Source organism: Dipodomys spectabilis, unplaced genomic scaffold (genome assembly GCF_019054845.1).
Source record: "Dipodomys spectabilis isolate Male_0828 unplaced genomic scaffold, ASM1905484v1 ptg000002l, whole genome shotgun sequence".
Taxonomy (NCBI): domain Eukaryota; kingdom Metazoa; phylum Chordata; class Mammalia; order Rodentia; family Heteromyidae; genus Dipodomys; species Dipodomys spectabilis.
In genome coordinates, this window is record NW_024870679.1 from 46,785,323 (window position 1) to 46,797,440 (window position 12,118).

Below are 12,118 nucleotides of genomic sequence, written 5' to 3' on the forward strand. Positions count from 1 at the left end.
AGGTTCTCACCTCGCACCTGTCATTTGTTTTCAAAAACAGCCTGATGTTTGCAAACTCACTGCATGCAGATACTTTGGGTAGTCTCTAATTGCTGTAGAGGACAGAGATATAACTTGCATGTTCTGAAGTTGTTTTTGATGGCAAGCACATTAGAAGAAAAGTTAGTATGTATAAAAGTTAGTATGTATTTATATATGATTATCCCTTTATATTTAAAATCTTTCTGCAAAAACAGATTAGGCAATATCCCTATACTTACTTGATCCTCTCTCTTCTTCTTTTCTTCTCCCTTCCCTCCCCTCCTCTCCCTTCCCCTCCTCTCCTCTACCCTTCCCCTACTCTCCCCTTCCCTTCCCTTGTTTCCTTCCTTCCTTCCGTCCGTCCTTCCGTCCTTCCTTCCTTCCTCTCTCCCTCCCTCCCTCCCTCCCTCCCTTCCTTCCTTCCTTCCTCTCTCTCTGTTTCTCTTTCTTTCTTTCTTTCTCTCTTTCTCTCTTTCTTTCCCTCCCTCCCTCCCTTCCTTCCTTCCTTCCGTTCTTTCTTTCGTTCTTTCTTTCGTGGTAGTCCTGGGACATGTCATGGCCTGAAAGCAGTCCCTGAACTTTTTGCTCAAGGTTACCACTCTACTACTTGAGCCATAGCCACACTTCTGGCTTTTTGGTGGTCTTTCCTGCCTAGGCTGGCTTTTGAACTGTGATCATAAGAACTCAGTCTCCTGAGTAGTTAGAATTATAGGCATAAACCACCAGTGCCTGGCTCCTCTGACCTCTTAAAGTTATGTCATCACCTCACTGATCCTCTATCCCATTGTTTTATTTATTTTTTTATTTATTTATTTTTTTTGCCAGTCATGGGGCCTGAACTCTGGGCCTGGGCGCTGTCCCTCAGCTCTTAATCTCAAGACTAGCGCTCTACCACTTGAGCCACAGCGCCACTTCTGGCTTTTTCTGCTTATGTGGTGCTGAGGAATCGAACCCAGGGCCTCATGCATGCAAGGCAAGCGCTCTACCACTGAGCCACCTTCCCAGCCCTATCCCATTGTTTTAGAATCCTGTTTTAGACTATGTCCCCCTATAAGCCACAGTCACAATTAGTTTAGTTGAAATGACTACTAAAACCTTTTTAAATTTTATTTATTTTTCTAAGCCTTTGACCTAAGAAGTTATCATATTGCCCAGAGAAATTGTGACATCTGGTAGAATATTCTAAGTATATTCTAAGTATAATTTAGTGATAGAGATGTTTCAGTTCAAGTTTAATAAAGTAAAACCATTGGAAAATGAACAGACAAAAATTTCAGAGGCAGGGCTAGGAAGGTGACTCATGCATACATGAGGCCCTGAGTTTGATTCTAATAAGCAGAAAAGCCAGAAGTGGTGCTATGGCTCAAGTGGTAGAGCACTAGCCTTCAGCTGAAGAGCTCAGGGACAGCACCTAAGCCCAGAGTTCAGGCTCCACGACCGACCAAAAAAGAAATTCAGAGGCAGATAGCCATTTCTGTACCACTAGCAAGACAAATAGACATTTTACTTTATAATAGGTAATACTTTAATACTTAAGTCTTAGACAAGGAATCAGAGGCACTGGTTAGAGATAGCTTTTCTCCCTTAGGTTGTATGACATAAAGGGTGAAATTATAGAAAACAACTTTCTTTGGGTTAATAATGTTGAACAGCCCCTTGCCACTATTTTCTTCTGGGATTATAGGTGACTTTCCAACAGGGACACTTGTCTCCCTGGGAGATTAGTTACTTTCGATTTAAGCCTGCTGTTGTGGATTTTTCCACTTTTTTTGAGCATGTGGAACACCTCATCTCTGAGGTAACTCTGGGTAACTCTAGTCAAACTACTGTGGTTAGGATCGTGTAAGGTTGCCTCTGTCCATTATTGCACAGTATGTACTTAGGGCTTTCTACCTTTTACCTATAGCATTTCACTGGATTTTAGAAGCCAATCTGTATTCCCATTAACCTCACATCTAGAATCAAGCTCTGCCACATACTATGAAAGAACACAATGGAGAAGTCATGACACTAAGCATTGGTGCCCAAATAATGTGTGTTTTGGGGTTGCAGAGTGGTGCACAAGGCTTTTGGGGGTTGTAGAGAACCTAATAAAACTCATGCAGACCCTGCTTTTAAGGGTGCTTTATATAATGCTCCCACGCCTGGCTTCAGTCCTGAGGAGTTTTTGTGTTGTCTTTTAATCCTTGAAATGAAAGAGGAAAGGACATGTGTACGTAAGTTGGTATATGTAAAGTTAGCATCTCTTTTTTTTCCTTTGCAGCCTCGAGAGAAGGGCAGGATGCGTTTTCATAGGCTGCAGAATGTGCAGATTGCCCTAGACTTCCTAAAACAGCGACAGGTAAGACCATCCTGGTAGAGAATGTTGGCATTTGGGACTCTATTTAAGGATACTTTCATGTCCCTAGTAACAGGAAAGCTTTCAGTAGATACCACATCTGACCAGCTCACTCTGACTCTTTTTGCAAGTCGTGGGGCTTGAACTCAGGGCCTGAGTGCTGTCCCTAAGCTTCTTTTGCTCAAGACTGGCACTCTACCACTTGAGCCACAATGCCACTTCTGGCCTTTTCTGTTTATATGGTACTGAGGAGTTGAACTTGGGGCTTCATAAATACTAGGCAAGCACTCTACCACTGAGCCACATTCCCAGCCCTCAGTTCTGACTCTTAACTTGCTCATTTGTTAGTGCTTCCAAAGAACTTGTGGCCTTCTTAAGAGTGATGGTATTTATGAACAAGATGCCAAAGATGGAAACTGGTAGACTGACCATAGCTCAACACAAAATGCTGTATTTTTATGAAAATGGAATAAGGGTGTACCCTAAGATACATGGATGGCAGATCTGAAAAAAAGATTCTAGGTGTTCCTCAGTGGTGATTTGTTTGGTGCTGGGGGATCAAACCTTAGGCTCCTTAGGCAAGCACTGTAGCACTGAGCTACATTACTAGTTCATGAAATGGTATCTTAAGAGAATAGTATTTTTGTTTGGTGGTTGGAGTTTTTTTGGTTGGTGGCAAGGCTTGAACTCAGGCCTTAGTACTGTCCCTGAGCTCTTTCTGCTCAAGGTTAGCTTTTTACCACTTTGAGCCATAGCTCTACTTCAACTTTTCTGGTGGCTAATTGGAGATAAGAGTCTCATGAACTTTTCTGCCTAGGATAGATTTGAACCATGATCCTGAGGTCTCAACCTCCTGAGTAGGTGGGATTACGGGTTTGAGCCATCAGTGCCCAGCTTTCAATGTTTTTTTTTTTTTCCTAAAGTAATAAGTAATTTATTGTTTTAAGATGAAGTTTTACTATGTAACCCAGGCTAACTTCAAATTTGCTGTCTTCTGTTCTTCTAGTCTTAAGTTCGTGAGTGCTGGGACTATCATGCCTAGCCAAGAAGACAGTTTTAAGAGAAAAGTATTTGGAGTATAGTAGACCTAAATGTAGGGGAGGGGAGTCATTCCTTCCTTAGATAAGGAAGCTATGACTTTGGGGGGGGGCAGTAATAGAGCTTAAAATCAAGAGTTTCTTGTACAGCTTGCTTGAAGCTAGCACTCTACCACCTGACACATGCCTCTAGCTTAGCATTTTGCTTGCTAATTGGAGATGAAGTTTCACAGACCTTTCTGCTCAGGCTGGCTTTGAACCTCAACCCTCTGATCTTAAACTCCTGAATAGTTAGAATTAGAGGCATGAGCTACCAGCACCTGTCAAAAAGATTTTTTTTTTTGTTGGTCATGGGGCTTGAACTCTGGGCCTGAGCACTGTCCCTCAGCTCTTCAGCTCAAGGCTGGTACTCTACCACGCGAGCCACAGTGCCACTTCTGGTTTTCTGGTGGTTTATTGGAGATAGGAGTTTCATGGCTTTCCTGCCTGGGCTGGCTTTGAACTGCGATCCTCAGATCTCAGCCTCCTGGGTAGTTAGGATCACAGGCGTGAGCCAGTGGCTCAAGAAGATAACTGGCTTCAGGAAGATATTTTTAGACACAAGAAGGGAGAAGCAGTAAAGAGAGTAAGATTGAAAATGAACATAAGGAGGAATGCTAAGAGCATAAGAATGTTCGCTTTGGAAGATACTGTAGAGATCCAGTAGTCCAGATTATTTAATATTTTAGATAACAAAACTGAGACTTGGCTGAAATGACTTCCTCCAACCATATAAGTTAGAGTGGAACTGAGACTTTTTAACTCAGCTCTCCTGAAATGTGGGCTAGTGATCCTCCCACTGTCCATACTGGTTTCTCCACACCTTCCTTCCTCCTAATCCTTCCTGATGATGGGAGCAAATTCAGAGATTGAAGGATAAGAGAGAGCCAAAGCACAATTGGTATGGTTGCTTTTAAAAGGAGACACAGGGAAAAAATCAGGAGCAAATGTAAAGATACAGAGCTGACTTATGGTATAGAGAAAGCAATGTGAAGAGGAATTGAGAGGTCCAGCTCTTCAGAGTGAGTTGTATAGAATGATTTGGTGTAGCTAGGGTTGCCAAGCAACAGCAAGGATCAACATGACATTACATAGTGTGTATATTTTTGGAGTCAGCAGTTCTCATTAACTTGGGAAATTGTCTTTCTCTATGTTTCCATAGTAATTTTCTAATGTAACACTTACTTATTGGCATTTCCTTATTTGCTCCAATGCACTGTAGGTTCTGTACAGCCAGGGAACATGATCCAACTTAAGATTTTACCTATAGTAACTATCTTAATGAGTAGTCCACAATCGCATTTAATAAGTACTTGTTGGAATTAACAAGTGAAGAGTGGTAGGAGAACTTGATTGGAGATCTCTAGGCTATTAAGCTGAGTTGGAAAAAAAACAGCCCAGTTACAAAGGTTACATGCTGTGTGATTCCACTTACTTGATATTCTGGAAAAAAGTGAAACAAAGGACCAGGAGCAAAATCAGTACAAGTGGGGCAAGGTTTGACTATTAACGATGAATACAGTATAGGGTACCTTTTTAGGGTGATGGAATGTTTTATGTGTTGGAATTCATAGAACTTAGACAAAAAAGTTAATTTAACTGTGTGAAAATAATAAAAGCATGCAAAAATCAAATAGAAAGTCACAGGTTCTAAAACTGGCTTTCCTTTCTTTTTCAGGTGAAGTTAGTGAATATTCGTAATGATGATATTACAGATGGCAACCCCAAGCTAACCCTGGGCCTGATCTGGACCATCATCTTGCATTTCCAGGTAGGATTTGTGAAGTTTGGGACTACTCTTGCTTGGTTTTTATGTCTAGAAAGTTACATTACCTTATCTAAGCAGAATTTGAGCCTTCTTTCTCTGTATTTGGCAGTAAACTAGGGTGGATGAAAGTTGGTATGGAAAGTTCAGAATGGTCTGGAGATAAACTGCTATATCCTAAACTCAGAACTTCTTAGCTATTTGCATGACGAATTGGAGGAATTTTTTTTCATGTTTGTGGTTTGGCCCTGTCCTTGACAGTCTGATAGAAGTCTGTTTGCTCAGCTAAATAAAAAATGGGGCTCTTTAGGGACTCAGTATGAGAGATAGGAAGAGATGTTGGTTTTGATGCTTTAGAAGGGTAGCATGAGATTGATAATTTACTTTGATATTGTCTTTTCCTCATCTGAATGATGTGTAAAGAAACACCTTGGTAGCTAGATTTGCATATGTGAAAAAGCACAGTCTTGTAGCAGACATATTACACTTGAAAACAGTGCCATCTTGAAGTGTTCCCATGGTCACATGGCCTTCTCATTGCGCCTCCTTCCTAAGATGAAACTTCTTTTAAAGTCTGGGTTGTTATTGGAACAAATCTATTTTTATTTAAAAGAATGATTTTTTTTTGAAGAACTTTTAGGACAGCCAAACAGAGCTATTTTTCAAACTGCTCTCCAGTACTCGATTGCTACCCACTAGACTGATGGATTCAGTAGGTGGGAAAAGAAGGCTACTACTATATAATAACTCAAGGTACTGACTAAAAGGGTGCGGCCAAGGTGACATCTTATCTAGAGAGTTAGCACCACCTTCTGTTTGAAGACAGAACAGCAGGTGTTTCAGGATTCCTAAGACCTTAAGAAAATGCTAAGAATACATGCTTGTTTCTTGGAACTTTGGTTTGGAGCCAGCACTGGCACTCTGAAGCATGGGTTTGACTGGGTGTGTACAGAGGTAACATTATATTTTGGTGGAACCACAGGGTGTCTTGAGCTGTAAGTATAGGAATAACGACGAACATGAACCTGGTAAGCATGCCCTGGTAGGGTGTGCCTCCATGTAGGACTAGACTTACCCTTTGGAACTCTTTAACAAACAGAGAAGAGGGTTTTGTTTGTTTGTTTGTTTACGATACTGGGGATAGAACTTGGGGTCTCCAGCAGGCTAGGTAAACAGTGTACCACTGAGCTACATCCTCAGTTGCCTGCTTGCCTTCCTTCCTTCCTTCCTTCCTTCCTTCCTTCCTTCCTTCCTTCCTTCCTTCCTTCCTTCCTTCCTTCCTTAGGGTCAATTGTAGGGTTTGAACTCAGGATCTGGGCACTGTCCGTAAGCTTTTGCACTCAAGACTAGTGCTCTAGTGCTTTGAGCTACAGCTCCACTTCTGTTTTCCAGTGGTTAATTGGAGATAAGAGTCTCTTGGAGTTTGCTGCCCAGGCTGGCTTTGAACTGCAATTCTCAGATCTCAGCCTCCTGATTAGTTAGGATTACAGGTGTGAGCCACTGGTACCTGGCAGAGGAAGTTTTCTTTAGTGAAAACTTTCTTTGATTTTTGGCCCACAAACTTGCTTTAAAGTGAGGGAGAAACCTAAGGGGTTACAGACTGAAAATTGAATAAATTAATTAAAACTGCTGGGAGCCAAGTGTCTATAGCCCACACTTAAAATCCTACCTACCCAAGAGGCTGAAATCTTGGGACCAAGGTTAAAAACCAGCTTAGGCAGACAAAACTGCAAGACTCTTACCTTCAATTAACCAGCAAAAATCCAGAACTGGAGGTATGGCTTGAGTGGTAGAGCTCTTAATCTTGAGCAAAAAGCCAAACAAGAGCATCATGCCAATTACAAGCCTCTGTGCTGGCACAAAAACAAGACAAATCAACAACAACAAAACCTTGCTGTGACATAGGCAGCAAGAAAATATTTGTCTATCTTCAGCACTGAAAAAAAAGAATATATATTAATGAAAACATTTATAAAAGTAGAAAAATAGTATGAAGAATTACCATATAATGTGTCATGTAGCTCAATAATTATTAACTCATGATAGTTAAATGTCTTTTCACCTATATCCTATTCCTGTCCTCAAACCCCAGTTGATTATTTTGAAGGAAATCAAAGATCTCCTATAATAGCTCTGAAAGATAAGAGCTGTTTGTTTAAACAGTTCATAGTATCACACCTTAAAAACAAATACTTTTGATTTGATACTCAGTACCACAGAAAAAGTTCATTTTTTTGTAAAACCATCAAATGTCTAATCAATGCTCAGATGATCCTAATAATCTTACTTTGGCATTAACTTCTGCTCCCTCTTCAGGTCTTTTGTCTCAAAACGCTTATTAAGATGCCAGAGGCACCTCTCGGATGCTTCCAGCAGTGACCTCCATCCCTTGCATTGTATTGCCCAGAAACTGGCAGTTTAGATTTAGACCCAGGGTTCATTTATATTCAGTTTAAATTTTTTGCAAAGACAATGATGTTGTTTGTGTTGGGTACTTTTTTGCTACACATGAGGATGGACATATATCTGTTGTGTCTCTATTTAGGACATTAAAATTGATATGTGGGTTCAGGTGTCATCAACCCGATCCATCTATTCTATATCTCTGTTCGTGGTTCACTTAATAGTTTAATTAATTACTGATTGTTAGTTCCATTACTTTATTAGAGCTTGTAAAATGATGATTTTCAAATTTCATTAAATCTTTCTTCATTTTTTTAATTAAGATATTTCTGTAAGGAATTCATCTCATCTACCACCCTGAGGGATAGTTCCTAGTAACTAGTAAAAGTTCACATCTTTCCCTCTATTTACCAATTTTCAGAATAATTAGCTCCCTAAGATTCTCCAAAGTGATCCTGAACATTTCTTTATTGAATTTATTTACTTATTTTTATGTATTTTTATAGTGTCACTATGACAAGCACGGTTTTGTTGTTGTTGCTATTGATTTGTCTTGTTTTTGTGCCAGCACAGGGGCTTAGATATAGCTACATCTTTGGCCAGTGTTAGTCTTTCAATTTAACTCTGAGGCTTTTGACTTGACCCCAGTCAGACGATTCCCACCCCACTTCCCCTTCTCGTTCCTGTGTGTGTGTGTGTGTGTGTCTGTGTGTCTGTGTGTGTCTGTGTGTGTGTGTGTGTGGCCACAATACCACTTCCGATTTTCTGAGTGGTTTATTAGAGATAAGAGTCTCAGGACTTTCCTGGCTTTGAACTGTGATCCTCAGATCAAAGTCTCCTGAGTAGCTAGGATTACAGGCATGAGCCACCAGCAGAAAAAAGACATTTTATCATCCCTTTCTACAACTAAGTAGGTGGTAGTGTTCATATTTTGCAGGTAAAGACATGGAGTCCACCTAGTAAATTAGATGGGTTACTGAGCTTATTTATTAACTGAGCTGGGAGTTTTAACCAAGTTCTACTCTGCTAAAAATCTCTGTTCCTGTCCTAGTCCAGTTTCTTTCTGGGGCAGAAGGAAATGAGGGTCTGGTGAGTCTGACATAGGCAGATGTTGAAGAAAAGCATAGGTTCACGTATGTAAATATGCTTCTCAAAGAAACTATGTAGGATACTAGTTTTTTGTTGTTGGTGGTGGTTGTGGAGCTTGAACTCTGGGCCTGGGCACTGTCTCTCAGCTCTCCAGCTCAAGGATAGCACTCTACCACTTGAGACATAGTGCTACTTCTGGTTTTCTGGTGGTTTATTGGAGATAAGAGTCTCACAGACTTTCCTTCCCTGGGCTGGCTTTGAATCGTGATCCTCAGATCTCAGCCTCCTAAGTAGCTAGGATTACAGGCATGAGCCACCAGCACCCAGCTTAGGATACTAGTTTTTAAACAGCTCTCTCGCCTCTATTATCAATTTTCAGGAATTTGGTTTATTTTAATTCATTATAAAATTCATGCTCAAGCCTTGGGGGTGAGGTGCAACTTCAGAGTTCCTTCTGACTTCACTGCAGAAGGAAGGCCACCTAGAGAACTTTTTGTTGCAATGTCAGGTTGTTAATGAAATGACATCCTATGCCATCTCCTCTCTTGTTTCTTGCGGTGGCTTATAACGGTCATAAGATGGCGCTGCAACTTTGCAGTCAGCTATAAAGAACAGCCTTAGGGGAAAAGCAGTTGGAGGCAGCCTCAGAAAGGGTTGCATGTCCTTTAGGTTTCTTACTAATTTCCTTCTGTGGAGGGCGTGTTTTAGATCTCCAGGAACAATTGGGTACAGGTTTTCAATGTTTATACAGAGCCTGGCAAGTTGCTTCCCTCTGCTGCATAATCTGGATCTGTGTGGTATAAATAATTAACTGCTGGCAGGTATAGCAGTACATACCTGTAGTTTCAGCAACCCAAGAGGCTGAGGCAGGAGGGTCTTTTAAGGGTAGAAGTTGAAGACCAGCTTGAGCAAAATAGTAAGACTCTTGTCTCAGAAAAGAAAGAAAGGAAGGAAGGAAGGAAGAGAAAGAAAGAAAGGAAAGAAAAGAAAGCAAGCTAGAAGAAAGTTGGGTGCCCCTAGTTCGTACTTTTAATACTGCTGTTAAGGAAGCTTAGATCTGGAGGATCTTGGTTCAAAGCTAGCTGGGGCAGAGAAGTTTATGAGAATCTAACTCAAAATCACCAATAAAAAGCCAAGCTGGATACCAGGTGCTGGTGGCTCACGCCTGTAATCCTAGCTACTCAGGAGGCTGAGATAGGAGGATCACAGTTCAAAGCCAACCCAGGCAGGAAAGTCCATAAGACTTTATCTCCAGTTAACCACCAGAAAACCGGAAGTGGCACTGTGGCTAAGTGGTAGAGCGCTGGCCTTGAGCTGAAGAGCTGAGGAACACTGCCCAGGCCCAGAGTTCAAGCCCCACAACCAACCAAAAAAAAAAAAAAAATCCAGGCTGGAGGCTGTGACTCAAGTGGTAGAATATCACCCGAGCAAATAAACCATGTAAGCATGAGGACCTGAGTTCAAACCCTGTACTGGGAGAAAAATATAGCTCAGTAGTAATTCTTGCCTAGCATGCATTGGTCCCTGGGTTTGATCCCTAGCGTTGGTAGTTGGGATTAAATAAGTATAGCAGTGAAGTAACTAACATTAACTACATTTGTGTGCTGGTTCTGGGGCTTGAACTCAGGGCCTGGGTCCTGTCCATAAGCTTTTTTGGTTCAATGCTAGTGCTCTACCACTTGAGTCATGGCTCCATTTTTAGCTTTGGGGGAGGAGGTATGTTAATTGAAGATAAGAATCTCATGGACTTTCTTTCCTGCACTGATTTCAAACTAGCATCTTCAGATCTCATCCTTCAGAGTAGCTAGGATTACAAGCATGAGCCATATATAATTCTTTCTTCCTTTCTTTCTTTCTTTCTTTCTTTCTTTCTTTCTTTCTTTCTTTCTTTCTTTCTTTCTTTCTTTCTTTCTTTCTTTCTTTCTTTCTTTCTTTCTTTCTTTCTTTCTTTCTTTCTTTCTTTCCTGTCTGTCTGTCTGTCTGTCTGTCTGTCTGTCTGTCTGTCTTCTTTTTTTGCCAGTCATGGGGCTTGAACTCTGGGCCTGGGTACCGTCTCTCAGCTCTTCAGCTCAAGGCTAGCGCTCTACCACTTGAGCCACAACATCACTTCCGTCTTTTTCTGCTTATCTGGTGCTGAGAAATTGAACCTCAGGCCTCATGCATGCAAGGCAAGCACACTACCACTGAGCCACCTTCCCAGCCCACATAATTTATTTTCCTCTATACCATTCAGCAACATCTCTCTACATAAATTAGATAGAAGAATCCTGTTGTTCCCACAGAATGTTTTTGTTTTTTTTTTTAGTTCGAAAATTGAGTTCAGGTTTACTTTCTGTTTGTTGTTTGTTACTGTTCTTTTCAGTAAAAATCATGAGGATCTCATTTCATCAGCTTTTTTTCTGTCCACCCCCACTGTCTTAATTAGCAGCTTCCTCTGTTGGAGCTGTTGGTCAATGTAGAATATAGTTGCCATTTCAGATCCATAGTGATTTATGCAGCTGAGTAGAGATTTTCATCCTTTGTAGTTAGAAAGTGATGGGACATACTGTTAAAATGAAAAATCTTGCAGGGCACTTGTGGGTCATGCCTATAATCCTACTTACTTAGGAGACTGAGATCTGAGGATTGCAGTTAGAAGCCAGCCTGTGCAGGAAAGTCCATGACATTTTTATCTCAAATTAACCACCAAAAAACTTGAAGTGGAGCTGTGATTCTAATAGTAGAGCACCAATCTTGAGTAAAAAGTGCAGGGATAGTGCCTAGGCCCTGAGTTCAGGAAGAAGAAAAGACTTAAATAGAATTGACATCTAGTCTAGCACTGCAGTTTACTAGTTGGTTAGCCTTGGATAAAATCAATTTCCTTAAACCTGTTTCTTTAACTGCAAAATATAAAATGACCTCGCATAGTTGCTATGAGAGTTCAATGAAATAATCCATGTACATAGCTTCCTACAGTGCTTGGTGCTTAACAGGTGTGTAAAAAGAATTTTAGCTATTTGCAGCAGCACCAATAATCACGGTAGAGCATTTGTGTCCAATATTGTTGGTGTGGAGACCCTGCTTTGCTTCGCTGTTGTATTTGGAAATCACATTCTTTCCATTGAGCTTTCACATACTGTATTCAGAATGCTGCTTTCCAGGTTTTTCCTCTACTTTTCTTTTTATGGGGGATAAAAGGGAAAGAGGGGAATAAATACTACAGGAGGCTAGGTCCTTCAAACATGTGTTTCATTTTTTAATGTGAGGGGTAAGGTCTAGTGTTTGTTTGGATTTAAAAGTTAATTAAGGCAATTGTATTTTGATCTGAAAAAATTCAGAATCATACATATTTTGCTTGATATTTTCCTTCAGACATCTTCATACAATTAAAACGTATTTCATTTCGGAGATTGGGAGCCATAATTGCATCTCTGGCTCTGCTCAACC

At 40.8% G+C, this 12,118-nt stretch overlaps 1 protein-coding gene across 11 annotated transcripts in view; it reads left to right on the forward strand.

Annotated features, from left to right (window-relative positions):
* The window catches only part of Macf1 (microtubule actin crosslinking factor 1), a 364,069-nt gene that overhangs the window by 145,569 nt on the left and 206,382 nt on the right, over positions 1-12,118 (forward strand). For all 11 annotated transcript variants that reach the window (XM_042674998.1, XM_042674983.1, XM_042675025.1 and 8 more), the window contains exons 4-5: positions 2,285-2,362; positions 5,114-5,206. In XM_042674998.1, the coding sequence (XP_042530932.1) occupies positions 2,285-2,362; positions 5,114-5,206 (171 nt within the window). The remainder of the gene's footprint in view (positions 1-2,284; positions 2,363-5,113; positions 5,207-12,118) is intronic.